Below are 15,395 nucleotides of genomic sequence, written 5' to 3'. Positions count from 1 at the left end.
CTTTATTCCCTCTTCAAATGTAGTTGATTGTATATGAGACAGTTTATTTCTGAGCTATTTGTTGTTTGGTCTAGGTGTCCCTTTTTATGCTGGTACCATACTGTATTGATTATTATAGCTTTTCTAATATGGTTTAAAATCAGAAAGAATGATGCTTCCAATTTTTGTTTGTTTGTTTGTTATTCAGTATTGCTTTGGGTATTTGGGTTCTTTTGTGGTTCTAATTGAATTTTAAGATTTTTTTTGTATTTACGTGAAATATGTCATTGGAATTTTGATAGGGTTTGCATTGAATCTATAGGTAACTTTAGGTAGTATGGGCATTTTAACAATATTAATCATCCTAATCCATGAATACAGAATATCTTTTCATTTATTTGTGTTTCTATATTTTATTTTATTAGACTTTTATAATTATCAGTGTGCAGATCTTTTACCTTCATGCTTAAATTTGTTCAATTATTTTATTGTTTTTATGTTATTGTAAAGGGAATTTTCTTTCTTTTTTAAATATGTTTTGTTTTAGTGTATAGCAATGCAACTAACTTATGTATGTTGATTTTATATCCTGCAACTTTATTAAATTTGTTTATTAGTCATACGTATTTTTTTGGGTGGAGTCTTTAGGATTTTTTTGTATATAAGATAATATTATCTGCCAACAGGCAATTTTACTTTGACTTTTTGGTTTGTATGTTTTTTATTTATTGTAATTATATGTTTTAGGAATTTGTCTTTTTTCTAGGTTATTCATTTTTCTAGTGTTTAATTATTCATAGTAGTCTCTTGTGATCCTTTTTATTTCTATAGTATTAGTTGTAATGTCTCCTCTTTTTCTACAGTATTTTCAAATTCTAAAAAAGGAACTGAATCCTGTAGAAAATTTAAATCTGAAATGGGAGTAAGAGGCTTTTCTTGTTGGCATAGAAAAAAATATATTTAATCTCTCAACTTCCAACTAAACTTTTAAATACAAAAAAGACTTATGCATCCAAGTTAAATACATATATGGGTTTGTATTTTGTTCCATAAAATGATGACAAGTCTAATTGGGTGATTGTTGGGTAATTTTGAGCTTACTGTCTCCCTCTGCCATTAGTACAGGATCACGTCCATTTAGGATATCTTTTTGTCTCTTGCACTGAGCCTAGTCCCTGAATCATATTAGTGTTCAAAACATATTTGATGACTGAATAATGAGTGAGTGATACATCTAGAAATATAAGATAAGAGATATATAATATTGGAATATATCATTGCCATCAGTATGCCCACACTGATGTTGGTGTTCATAAAGGTATTTAGCACCTTTATCTGTATATATTTTATAATTCTGTTGGCTTCTGCTTCCTGAAGGTAGTAACTATTATTTTCTCAGCATCACTTTATCCATCACTGTAACATCATTACCTCTATGAAATTCTGATAGAAAAGAAACTCGCTATAGAGAAAGACAGAGGCTACACTGATAGGCATGTACTAAATTAATTTTTGACAATATTTTGAGTTTTATATTGAAGTTCACTTTTCAGCTACTGCTAATCTCAGATACAATAAATGCATCATTATAATGTTAATAGATTATAAATAAAAGATTTATTCTTCATTCAGCCAATGATTTTTTTGAAATACCTACTATATGTCAGCTACTATGCTCAACAAGGGAAAAGCAAAGATAAATATGTCACAGTATCTTTCTTTATGAGATTATAGCATAGAATAAAGCAATAATACAGTGCTCTGAATATAGGAAGAGAGATATTTATGGTAGAATGTACAAAAGCGATAGTAATCAGCTTCATTTATGAAGTTCAGGAAATATTTCAAATAGTAGGTGACAATTTGGCTGAGTCTTAACAGGTAGGAGTTTTACAATTAGACAGTAGTAGATATTTTCAGCATGAATACTTCAGGCTCAGACAGTGCTATGATATATGGCATATTAGGAGAATTGCAACTAGTTCAGCAGGGCTAAACTAAGGTTTGAGGCAGCACAAGGAACTAATGCTTCTAAAGGTATGATGACTCCTGAAAGTTAGAGGATGCCATAATCAGAAATTTAACTTTATTGTAGATGTCATAATATGAAAACAGCAAATGTTTCAATATATATTCATAATATAGACCATTAAGTAATCATAATCATAAAGAAATTATAGCAAGTTTTTTATGTCCCTTATATATGACTTTTGCATTTATAAAATATTTTCTAAAATTCCAGAAAGGTCCTTTTTTGTATAAAATAGATAATATAAGATCATTAAAATTTAATAGGATAAGTTACCCAATGATCTTTAATATTTTTCAAACTTGTTTTTGGTTGGAAACTCTTAACTATATTCAATGAAAGATATTGAGCCATATCCTTATCAAGAAAGAGTAGATACAAATATACAAAGAATTTAGAGCAAGTTTTTTATGTCCCTTATATATGACTTTTGCATTTATAAAATATTTTCTAAAATTCCAAAAAGGTCCTTTTTTGTATAAAATAGATAATATAAGATCATTAAAATTTAATAGGATAAGTTATCCAATGATCTTTAATATTTTTCAAACTTTTTTTTGGTTGGAAACTCTTAACTATATTCAATGAAAGATATTGAGCCATATCCTTATCAAGAAATAGTAGATACAAATATACAAAGAATTTAGAGCTTGACTGCTCTTCTTAAGGGAAGCAATGATTACTAGATTTAAATCTCACAATTTTTAAAAATATATTTTTAGTTATTTCAGAGAATAAGGGAGAGGGAGCAAGATAGAAACATCAATGATGAGAGAATCATTGATCAGCTGCCTCCTTCACAACCCCTACTGAGGATTGAGCCCACAACCCGGGTATGTGCCCTATCCGGGAATCAAGTTTGACCTTGTGGTTCATAGGTCCATGATCAACCACTGAGCCACACAGGCCCAGCAAACCTCACAACATTCTATCTTGAAAACTTAAATATTTTGGCTGAAAAGTCATACTGTAAGTATAAGAAAACTTTAATCATGATCTTGGATTGAAGAAGTAAAGTTGAGTACCTATGACAAGAAAAGTCTGATTAAAATGGTAGAGGGATTGGATTAGGAATGAGACAAACCTCTGTCCTAACCAAGTTTAAACATATTATGTAAAATGTGGGATTTTTTTATTTTTAATTATTCATCCAACTATGTCAAAACTAGTTATTGCTATAAAATGAGCAGTCAAAACATGCTAATATTTCCTAAAGTACTTATCTGATTTGAACTCAACCATGTGGAAAGGATTCACCACTGCTAATGCATAAGCATAAGAACAAATGATATGTCAATGTATTTTATACACAGTTGCTTTAAATAATAAGACTGACAACTCTCCTAATGGTCTAAAGGCTACTCACAGAGAATGGCATTTAATATTTTAGCTTTCAATTCATATAATCTCAAGCAAATGTTTTCTTTTTTTAAATATATTTTATTGATTTTTTTACAGAGAGGAAGGGAGAGGGATAGAGAATTAGAAACATCGATGAGAGAGAAACATCGATCAGCTGCCTCCTGCACACCCCCTAACTGGGGATGTACCTGCAACCAAGGTACATGCCCTTGACCAGAATCGAACGTGGGACCCTTCAGTCCCCAGGCCGATGCTCTATCCACTGAGCCAAACCGGCCAGGGCTCAAGCAAATGTTTTCAAAATCATGCTTTGTGTTCAAACTGATCTCCAGATACTTCCTAAGAACTATTAGATATATGGACTCTCCACTCAAGAGAAAAGCAAACAAACAAAAAACTAAGCACCATGTTTAGATGACAGGACAGTATTAACTGTAGTTTTCAAAAACCAGAAGGTGGAATATTATCAGAAGATGGTAAGATGATCACCATTTTTTAAAAAAACATTGTGTTGAGGAGCCTAAACTAAGACAACAAAATATTTGCTGAATGTTTTCTTTTAATTGGAACAAAATTCTAAATAACTTCCTAGAGCAAAGTAAATATAATTTTTAAAATGCCAGCATTACAAAAATTCTATAGAGTTATATTAAAAAATTATTTTTTTAATCAAATCATAACTTAAAGAAGTGAAAATATTCTCCAGGTATAAAAAGACCTTTCTTTTTGGGGAAATTAAATAAATGCCTTACTAAATAGTCACACTTAATGATATTGTCACCTAAAAATGCTTCAGTTGTATGTGCTTTTTTTAAAACAAAGTGAGTGAAATTAAATAAAATGGGAATTATATATTTAAAAAAGAAGGTGTATGGAGAAATAGATGAGAAATAGAGTTGCAGAGGATGGAAAAAGTGGAGCTGGTAGGACAGAGGGACGTAGAAAGAGAAGAGAGAAAGAGAAAATGATACATTTAGTGGACAGTCGTGAAATCAGTGACAGAGGCCGCCTAATGTTCTTTTCATTAGTTTAAAAGTTTTTGGAATATCCTTCATGTTTTCAAATCTATTGTCTAATTAACATTGACATTAACATAGTAATTGCAAAATATTAAGTGAAAGGGAAGGTGGTGGGGGGAGATTTGAAATACAGCTTTACAAATTAAAATAACATGACTTCTGCTCTAGTCTTTAAGGACAAATTTATGAAACAAGCTAGAGCAGCTTTTTTGGCTGCTTTTCTAATAACAGATTGAAAAGCTGTTATGATGCATTTGGTGGAACAAATGCTGTGCAGAGCAGTTGTGATTTGGGTGCAGTGTGCAGCGCGACACGCTCAAAGGCTGCCTGGTCCCTGTGCACACTGAGACACTACTTCAGGGAGCTCCAGAGAATGCACCCAGCAATCCATCTGGCTTGTGGAAAGGGCACCTTAATTTCTGTCATGTTTCAAAATAGTAATTTCCCTTAGTGGAGAAACATCAATTTTGTGTTAATGCAAGAATCTGTTTGCTGGTGGAGACTGGTTATAATAACTAGACATAAAAATAAAAATTTTAAAGAACTTCTTTATATAATCAGAAGCCCGCAGAATTACAGTCTGAAAAGTGAGAATGCAATAACCTCTACAAGAGAAAATTGTACTTTTTAATGAATATAAAAGCACTAAAAGAAAAAAAACACTATGTTTTTATGCTAAGTAAAAGTGGAAAAATAATTATGTGTGTTCTAAACAAGATAGTTATATTAACTTTTCTCCATTGAGAAGACACCTATTTCACTGCACATCTTTGGTGTTTCATTTGTGACCGTCTCTAAGATAAAAGTTCTGTCTGCTGGGTAATATAAGGAAGGAATCACAACAGGCCAACAGTGGTCTCATAATCACACTATGAACACCAGCAACAAATGCAAAAGACATTAAGGTTTGCTATAAAAAGGACAGATTTCTTAATTTTTTTAAAACAAGAAAGTAAACTCTATATTCCTAAAGGAGTATTTTAAATGGTAAAGGTTTCAGGAAACATGACATGTTCTTCTCTTTTGGCAAAGGGAAAATTGGCTGAAATTCTTCTAGCGAGTATTTTACCCATCTGGTATTTCTATTCACTCATGATGTTTTTGGAGGGGAGGGGGTTGGTAGGGGAAACAAAAAGCTAGATTATCTGATGGCATGGGTACTATATAGATATGCCTTGTTTTTTATTTACTTAAAAAGTAAATGCTGATAAATATCAGTCTATAGTACACTTTTTCTCTTTGAATTTGAGATTATAACACTTTAACTTGGGAATGCCTGACTACTGCTATAACTATTATTATTGTTATTATTATTATTACTAGAGGCCCAGTGCACAAAAGTTTGTGCACTTGGGGTTGTCCCTCAGCCCAGCCTCTGCCCTCTAGCAGTCTGGGACGCCTCGGGGGATGTCCACTTGCTGGCTTAGGCCCGCTCCCCGGGAGAACAGGCCTAAGCTGGCAGTCAGACATCCCTCTGGCAGCCCAGGAGCCCTCAGGGAATGTCCACTTGCCAGCAGGGAGCAGGCCTAAGCTGCAGTAGGACATCGTTAGTGCTGCTGAGGAGGTGGGAGAGGCTCCCACCACCACCGCTGTACTGGCAGCCATCAGCCTGGCTTGTGGCTGAGCAGAGCTTCCCCTGTGGGAGCGCACAAACCACCAGGGGGAAGCTCCTGCATTGAGAGTCTGCCCCTGGTGGTCAGTGTGTGTCATAGTGACCAGTCATTCCCAGTCGTTCTGCTGTTAGGGTCAGTTTGCATATTACCGTTTTATTATATAGGATAGAGGCCTGGTACATGGGTGGGGGCCAGCTGGTTTGCCCTGAAGGGTGTCCCGGATCAGGGTGGGGGTTCCACTAAGGTTCCTGGCCAGTCTGGGTGAGGGGCTGAGGGCCATTTTCAGGTTGGCCACACCCCCTTCATGATGGGGGTACCGCTTGGGTGCCTGGCCAGCCTGGGTGAGGGGCTGATGGCTGTTTGCAGGCTGGTCAAGCCCCCCAGTGGGGACCTTTACCCCATGGGAGTGTGGCCAGCCTGGGTGAGGGGCTGAGGGCTGTTTTCAGGCTGGCCACACCCCTTCAGGGTGGGAGTCCCACTGGGGTGCCTGGCCAACCTGTGTGAGGGGCTGAGGGCTGTTTGCAGGCTGGCCATGGCCGCGGGCTGGAAGTAGGTATCTGGGATTTATTTAACTTCTATAATTAAAACTTTGAAGCCTTGGTCCTGCTCAAAGGCTGAGTTGCCCCTGGCAACCCAAAATGTTCCCAGCCACTCCTTGAGCAGAGGCCACAGCGGCTGGAAGCAGGTATCTGGGATTTATTTATCTTCTATAATTGAAACTTTCTAGCCTTGAGTGGAGCTCAGGGCCGGCCAGGGCAGGCAGGAAGCTTGGCTTCCTCCATCGCCGGGGACATCCTAAGCCTCCTGCTCGCTCCAGCTCCGTGGCCGCCACCATCTTTGTGATGGAGGGATGGTTAATTTGCATATTACTCTTTTATTTGATAGGATCATACAAATCTGATGTTCCTTCTGGACAGTCTATTCTTCACATGCCTTGGTCTCATTAATATTTCTAGAGTTCCATTTTGATCCTTAAATATCATTGTTTTCTATTACCTAGTAAAGAAAGGCAATACTTCATTTCCTCCCTTAATTTTACATTTCAATATTGCTTCCCAAATATAAGAACAAACCCAGTTGTTTATCCATTAAATATTCATTGAATACCTACTAAATGCTAACTATATTTGCTAGGTGTCAGTACTACAAACTTGCATAAGATCTAGTCCTAAAAACCTTCAGACTTAATTACGAATAGGAACATGCGAACAAATAATTGCAAAATTACAGTGTAAACATTGTAAGTATTGATTATTTAAGTCAGAACTTCTCAGATAATTGTGGGTTATAGGCATCTTGAAGATGACTAGGCTTGGCTGGGTAGCAAAGTTAATTAGAGCGTCAACCCAATACACAAAGGTTACAGGATCAATCTCGGGTCAGGGCACATACAAGAATCAACCAATGAATGCATAAATAAATAAAGTGGAATATCTATAAATCAATTAACAGGGGTTGTTTTTTGGTTTTGAAATTATAAAATATACATGTTTTAAAAGGGGAAACTACCTGTACTAATGGTGTTTGTAAATTTAGGGGTGCTCAAAGATCTCAGGACATAGCCTCTGAGGAAGTCAAAGGCACATGTTAACCTCACCAGAATACAGAGGCCCATTTGCCTGTGAACATTAAAATCCAATCAAATGCAAACAGGAGTTCGCAGCCAAGAAAGTAAACATTTATTTTTAAGGAAATAGCGCCATGCCCAGAGTCATAGGTGAGCTTTTTCTCAAAGACGTGGCTCCCATGGCCTCCTGGGAATGAGTTAGGTTTGTGGGCTCTACTGATTGGTTGGGGCCAGGGTAGGATCTTTGTGTCAGGTCCTGATTCATTGTTCTGTCTGGTTCATGAGGGGTGTGGTTCCTAGGGTCATTCTGTTTTCATTGGCCTGGGGCTGAAACACAAGGTAATCAACAGACCTGAGGCATTGTTTTTAAGACAATTGGATGCTAACCAGAATCCAGTGTCCTAAGGGTTTACTGATTAAGGAGAGAGTGGACTGCATGGACAGAAAGGAGAAAGGATCCTGTTAAAGAAAGTTTCCATGTGGTTACATTACCATAATGAACACATTTTTCTCTCCTCCCACACTGAGAGCACTCCTGATATCTGCCTCTAATAAGTTTGTTAAATCCTGGGAAATTTCAGGTAGTCTAGAAAACATCATTTTATTCCATGCAATAGTTGGAGGGTCTGAATATCCCAAAGCACAAAACTAGTCAGAAAATAGTAAACATCCAGAAATGTACCATTTAACTCTAGCTTATAAGTAACGAAAGATTCAATTCAGTGCAATAGTTACTTTACTGCTCCCCATCCTTAAGCAATATGCTTCAGTGATAACGCATTAGGTCTTAATGAGTTTATTTTTATAATCACTAAAAATGGTTTCCTCCCTTGGGCTAATTAGATAATTATCTGAGAAAAATAGTGATTTTAAAATTAATTATATTTTCCTTAAACTACTTATTTTGTTCTAACTAGTTTATACAAATCATCACATAAAATACTAATTATAGAAACACCTCCTGTCCAAATTAAATTGTCATTTCTAATTTCACTTGCCACTAACTAAAAATTTACATACAAATAAGTATAATTGAGCTTTATAAATGCATTTCATTCATTAACCCTATGAGGACATTACAGTTGTATTATAGTTTCCTCATTTCTTTTAATCAAAATTTATTTCATGATCATCTCATTGACTTTTCACCTCTTTATGCTATTAAGTTAGAGATGGTTTTACTCTAACTTTCTGAATTCTGGAGACATAGTAGAGCTACTGCTACAGAACAGAAAGACTTTATGCACCCGATGCTGGCAGAGGCAAGCACTAGAAACAAGAATTGCAGAGGAAAAATATTGGCGATTTATTATTATTATTATTATTATTATTATTTTATTTTCTATACTACATGGTGCTGACATAAGCTACCAAAAACTTTTTTTCTCCCTTAAAGATATGTTATAGATTTTTAGAATTAGAGGCAGGGAGGAGAGAGAGAAAGAAGCAGAAAAAGCTAGTTCTCTGAGGGAGAGGGAAAGAGAGAGAGAGGGTGGGAGTGAGAGAAAGAGAGAGAGAAAGAGAAAGATCTTTTCTAGAACTAAGATTTAAAACTAAGTATAATAAAAGTCATAAGGACCCTCGGCTTCACCAAAATGCACACAGAGGTTGTGTTCTTAATAATTCTGAATTTGCCCTCTCTTACTAAACAGAAGGAAAATGCAACTTCCTACATTAGTTAAGGTTCTATGACTGTTTACAGTCTATATCCTTCCTCCCTTTATCAGCTTTATTTCTTGCCACCTTTCCCCAAATTCTACATGTGTTTGTGGGAAAAACACTTCTCTTGTCCATAAAAGAAGGAAAAATCACTCAAAACTCTACACCATTTTGTTTGTAAGTACATCATATGTGCCTTCTCCCTTATTGTCATAAATTTGTGAAATACATCATTTTTTAGTGCTCACATAGGTTATTTCCTATGAAATTATTATTGAAATAAAGGATAACCTTCATTTATTGTGATTATTCCACTACTCTGTAATCATGTTTTAAACTAACCCCGTCTGTGGTTCCAAAAAGGGTTCCTTTGCAGTGGTTCTCAACCTTCCTAATGCCGCAAACCTTTAATACAGTTCCTCATGTTGTGGTGACCACCAATTTCATTGTTACAAATTGAACATAATTAAAGCATAGTGATTAATCACAAAAACAATATGTAATTATATATGTGTTTTCCAATGGTCTTAGGCGGCCCCTGTGAAAGGGTTGTTCAACCCCAAAGGGGTCGAGACCTACATGTTGAGAACCACTGCTAGAGCATGGTTAAATTGCTAATCTATCTTAACACTCCCAGCATCTAACATGATGCAGAGTATACAATAGATGCCCAGTAATTGCTTATTTAATGAATGGATGGAACCTGCATGTCAGATTCCATTGAACATTTTGTCTTTTAATTTAGCATTATTTTGTAGGCTAGAATTTCTTAAGTAGCATCTATTACTGAATATTCAATTAGTTATGCATGGTAATGCTAAGTTAAATGTCAGAGAAGGTAAACAGAGGTAAAGTGAGTAAGAAAGTGTTGAGGATCAAGGTAAGTATGAGCAAAGCCTGCCCATGTTCCTAAATCACTGCTCCCAGTTCAGATTATTAAGTGTCAGAATTGTTCCTTCTAAAAAAAGTATCCACAGTCAAGTTACATGTTACAAAATATGTATTTGTTTAGTAGATGGACTAAGTAATTCCAAGGTACTTTTACCAGAAATAAGTCTGCATGCTTACTATTTGCAGTTTTCTTCATTCTCAAATTAGACTAGCTCTTATTGAATTCACACTTTATCAGAGACTTCTATGTTAGTTTCAAACTGTTGTCTTATGATGATAAATGTGGGATGCCAAATGCTAATTCTAGTACATTAAAATTCCCTCAAATCTAGTAAAAACATAGAAATAATAGTTCTTTCTTTCGTATCCATTATTTAGGGACAGTTTTTAAATTGAAGAAACGCGATATATTTAAAATAACGAGCTCTTCACTTTCATTGAATACAACCTCTTGTTCAAAGACACAATTCAATTCCTATTCCTTTCTCAGATGAATGCAAATCCACTGTCTTTGGTCTTCATTTTCAATAAATTTCTACATGGGTTGTCATGTAAAATTTGTGAAGGAGTTTTTCCTTTTACAATGTTACTGGGAATCTTAGTGGTAATTAAACTTTCTTCTTCCTGTCTTCCTCTCTTAATGCATTAAAGACTCCTTAAAATCATATTGAAATATAAGAAAGTAATATATATGTAATTATATAATCAGAATTATCTGATATCAATTATATTATTAACAACATTTTAGACTCTAGATTGATTGCCTTGTAAACAGAATTGGAAAGAATAATATTTAGTTATAAATAAATGTTAGAAATATGAACTGTGGTTTTAATACTTCATTCCGGGTAATTGACCACAGTAATCCAATAGCAGACATAACTGCAATTTTTGATATGGATTTATTTGTTCCTGGATTTGTTTATGTCTGTTTGGGGCTACAATTGCAGATTAATTGATCCAACTCTCATTTAAAAATTCAGTCAAAGAGCATGTTTGATTGCAAAGGGCATAATTTTACAAAATCTACACTCATGAAGCTGAAAATGACTATTTTGATTCTCTTGGGTAAGCATGGGAAAATACTGTCCAACATTTTTACAAAAATTATGTTTTGTTGTTGATTTTCACAAATAATAACCTATTGGTTTTATCACTTATAAAGAAGTAAAAACTAACTCTTAAAGAAGACATTTTAAAATTAGTTAATACTCAGAAGTTTATTTGTGTAAGTAAAGTGTCTATAAAATATGAACTACATGACTTTCAAATGTTTATGTTTTATTTTCTTTAGTACATATAAAAAATGGTTGCAAAAAAATGAGAGGCCATTAACATATGACTTCTCCTGCTTATCTGTTTACCTCATTACCTTACTTCCCTGAAATAATCTTATTCAACAGATTAGCTGGTTCAACGCAATTATTTTTAGAAAAATAGAAGGGAGTATGTTTTGTTCTCCCTAAATCTCCGCTAGTACTAATTTATCCAATAGACAAGTGATTTTATTACTTACAAAAATAATTTATGTTCATTATAAAAATTTTGGAAATGCAAGAAAATATAAGGAAGGACATACAAATCACTAAAAATCGCATAATCAAAATAACCACTGCTAATATTTGGCATATTTTCTTTTTGTCATTTTTCTCTGTGATTATGTACTTAAAAGAATTTTAACTTACAAAATTGTTATTACATAGTTTATAAGAATTTGTATCACTTTTTAAAATATATATATATATATATATATATATTTTTTTTTAAATATATTTTATTGATTCCCTACAGAGAGGAGGGGAGAGAGACAGAGAGCCAGAAACATGGACGAGAGAGAAACACTGATCAGCTGCCTCCTGCACCTCCCCCACTGGGGATGCGCCCGCAACCCAGGTACGTGCACCCGACCAGAATCGAACCCGGGACCCCCCAGTCCGCAGGCCGACGCTCCATCCACTGAGCCAAACCGGCTTCGGCAAAATATATATATTTTTACTGTTTCAGGGTGGAAGGGAGAGGGAAAGAGAGATAATCAGTAATGAGAGATATTCATTGATTGGCTGCCTCCTGTATACCCCCTACCAGGGATTGAGCCTGCAACCCGGGCATGTACCCTCACCAGGAATGAACTGTGACCTGGTTCATAGGTTGATGCTCAACCACCAATCACACTGGCTAGGCCTGTATCTTTTTTTTTTCTAAGTTAAAATTATTTCATAAATATTTTACTATATATCTATTATGTAATAACATTGATTAAAAACAAGATCCTCAATATCTATGGCATCACAGTCATCATTTTACTTATTCTCCTCCCAAAGGAGGATATTGACACTTCTAGTTATTAATAACTTTCTGTGTATATGACAATGAATGGAGAACTTGACAGAAAGGAAAAGAAATGAGCATGTACAGAATCTGGGGAAGAGTAATACATGTACTGTTCAGGACTCCCAGAAACCAAAGGAAGGTAACAACACATGCATGCTTATATCATAACATCCTGTATTTTTTGTATCCAGTAATTCCTGAAAAGGGCTCTATGAAATCAGAAGAATGTAATGTGTAAGACCCAATAATAAGAATTAAATGAGATATAAAACAATTGTGAGGCAGTTCTTGTCTCTTCTTGGATCTCAAATTATAGTTGGGGAAGTAAAGCTTTAACCCTTAAAAATTTAAAAGTAGGACACAACTTAATGGTAACATCTTTCCAACATTCATAAATTCAAGATTATAAAAAAATCAAGTAATATGTAACATGATATATGTTTATTGAGACATCAGGCACTGGGCTTACATTCCACAGATTCTCCTAATTTCTTTCAGGGCTATCTCAAATGCATTTCCAAATGAATAATTTGTTCCTCCTTTTTACTGCCTTACTTTCTAATCTAATCATAACTGTATCAAGTTTCTGCTGTTATGCTATTTCCTACCTTTAAATGTCACCTAATTAGGCATTACTTTTAGCTATTCTGAGCATTTACTGTATTGTTAGGTAGAGGAAATAGCTTCCATTTGCAGAGATAGAAATTTGCATTTATTAGAAATAATTAAAATAAGAATTCACTTTCATTTTTTATATTATTCATTCATTCCCTACAACCAATGCTTATTGAGTGCATCCTTAAGATGCTGCGCTCTGAGCTACCCGTACAGAGCTCCCATTCAGAGAGTGGAGATCAGTATTGGACAACTATTTTCACAGCATTTATTCATTATTACTTTATATAAAGTGCCACAAAGGAAATGTAGAAGTTGGTTCCCTGAGAGGATCTATCAGAAGGAAATAATGTGGTCAAGGAGTGAAGTAATATATGAGATATTGTCAAAATTTAGGATTTTATGTATTTTTTTGAAATATATATATATATTCGAGGCCCAGGGAACAAAATTCATGCATGGGTAGGGTTCCTAGGCCTGGCCGGCAATCAGGGCTGATCTATGGGGTGACTGGCAGGGTGATTGGGGGGCCCCTGCTGGCACCTGCCTTGGCCAGCCTGGCGCCACCCTTTTGGAGGCCCTACCCCACCCCCGCCACTGCTGCCAGTCGCCTCCCTTTGCAGGGTGACTGGCAGGGCTATAGGGTGGCTCCTGATGGCACCTACCTTGGCTGGCCTGGGGCCTGTGGGCTGGGGGCAGCTTCTGCATTGAGCACCTGCCCCTTGGTGGTCAGTGCATGTCATAGTGACCAGTCATTTCACCGGTCATTCCACTGTTCAGTTGATTTGCATATTGGGTTTTTATTATATAGGACTAGAGGCCCAGTAAACGAATTTGTGCACAGGTGGGGTCCGGCAGGCCCACCCCAATAAGGGCTGATCAGGGCTGGGCTGGTGGAGGGAGGGGATGGAGGAGATTGGGGGGTGGAGATCAGGGCCCCAATCAGGCTGGTTGGCCACCGCAGAATGTGTCATGGTAACTGGTCATTCCAGTTGTTCCGCCGTTGTGGTTGCTTGGCTTTTATATATATAGATAATTTTGGAGTGGTGACTGCTTAAAACTGTAAATTAAAAGTAAATAATAAACATTTGCTTTATTAAAGATAAAAATTTCTTAATAATATGTAATACATTCAATGTTTAAAAAAATGTTTTGGCCAAAAGAAAATCAAACAATGATTTTCTTTAAGTCTTTAAAGAATTGTTTAAGAAAATATTTTGCTTTTTGTATGCTTTTATTCTTTTATGTTGAAAAGTAAATTATCAATGTAAAAATAATGGGAGCGTTTTGAATTATACCGTTATCTTCCTCTCAAAAATAAACTACATGCATTGCACAATACTTTTCAGTTCTCAATAAGACACTTGTTTTTCTTCTTTCTGATTATATTTGGAAAATAAGTCTTGTAATTACATTTTAAAATTTTTATATGTAATAAATATATTAAAATATATCTCATGAATTAAAAATCCCATTCTTTATGAAGGAAGAAGGAACCAACTGATATGAATGAAATAGTAAATAAGTTTTAGTCATTTTGCTAAAAACATTTGCAACTACAATTTTATTTTCACAGTAAATTATTATTTTATTTTGGGGTTTCATTTTTAGGATATTTTTTCAGTAGAAGAGATCTGGGCTGGGAGTTAAAAAAGAATTTAAGTATAATCACAGAGCTACTAGATGTTCAGTGGCATAAAAATTCAAAAGTTATGGGGCGTTCCAAAGACATTGCTCTTCACATATGCAGTTAAATCTTATTCACATAATATTCTTATTGCCACAATGTAAAATGTAGTTTTAATGATCCAGATATTAAATTTTAATAATTTAATATGCATGATTTAAGCAGTTATTATTTGAAAGTTACTTATATTATCATCATTAAATATTCTTAGCAATTGGTTTGGATTCCTGTCCTGAACCACAAACTCCCAGCAATGGAATTAAAATTGGAGACAGATACATGGTTGGTGATGTGGTATCATTTCAGTGTGATCAAGGCTATTCTCTACAGGTAAGTTTATTTTAAAATAGTTTTTATTTTCATTGCCCTTTCAGGATATTTTAACAAACCAATTATTATAATCTTCAAGTTTTAAAACTATATTGATTTTGGGCTTCATTAGCCTGAAGTCAAATGGCATTCAATTTTTCAGTAAAATATATGTGGGAGAGAAATTTGCTGAAATGAGCTAAATTTGTTTTGATTGCAACTAATGAAAATTGAATTTTGAATCAAAATTAATTATTCACTTTTCTCTATTCACATGGGATGTCACAATTGAACTCTTGGATTTAAGAATGTGAAAATAGAAATGAAGTTCTAC

At 34.9% G+C, this 15,395-nt stretch overlaps 1 protein-coding gene across 1 annotated transcript in view; it reads left to right on the top strand.

The window, feature by feature from the left end:
- Nucleotides 1-15,395, top strand: part of CSMD3 (CUB and Sushi multiple domains 3) — an 831,991-nt gene that overhangs the window by 710,287 nt on the left and 106,309 nt on the right. Inside the window, 1 exon segment of the mRNA XM_006085310.3 lies at nt 14,964-15,082. Within this exon segment, the coding sequence (XP_006085372.1) occupies nt 14,964-15,082 (119 nt within the window).

The sequence above is a fragment of the Myotis lucifugus genome, unplaced genomic scaffold (genome assembly GCF_000147115.1).
Source record: "Myotis lucifugus unplaced genomic scaffold, Myoluc2.0 scaffold_17, whole genome shotgun sequence".
Taxonomy (NCBI): Eukaryota; Metazoa; Chordata; class Mammalia; order Chiroptera; family Vespertilionidae; genus Myotis; species Myotis lucifugus.
The sequence above is the reverse complement of the archived record's forward strand: the minus strand, read 5'-3'. Positions and strand labels throughout refer to the sequence as shown.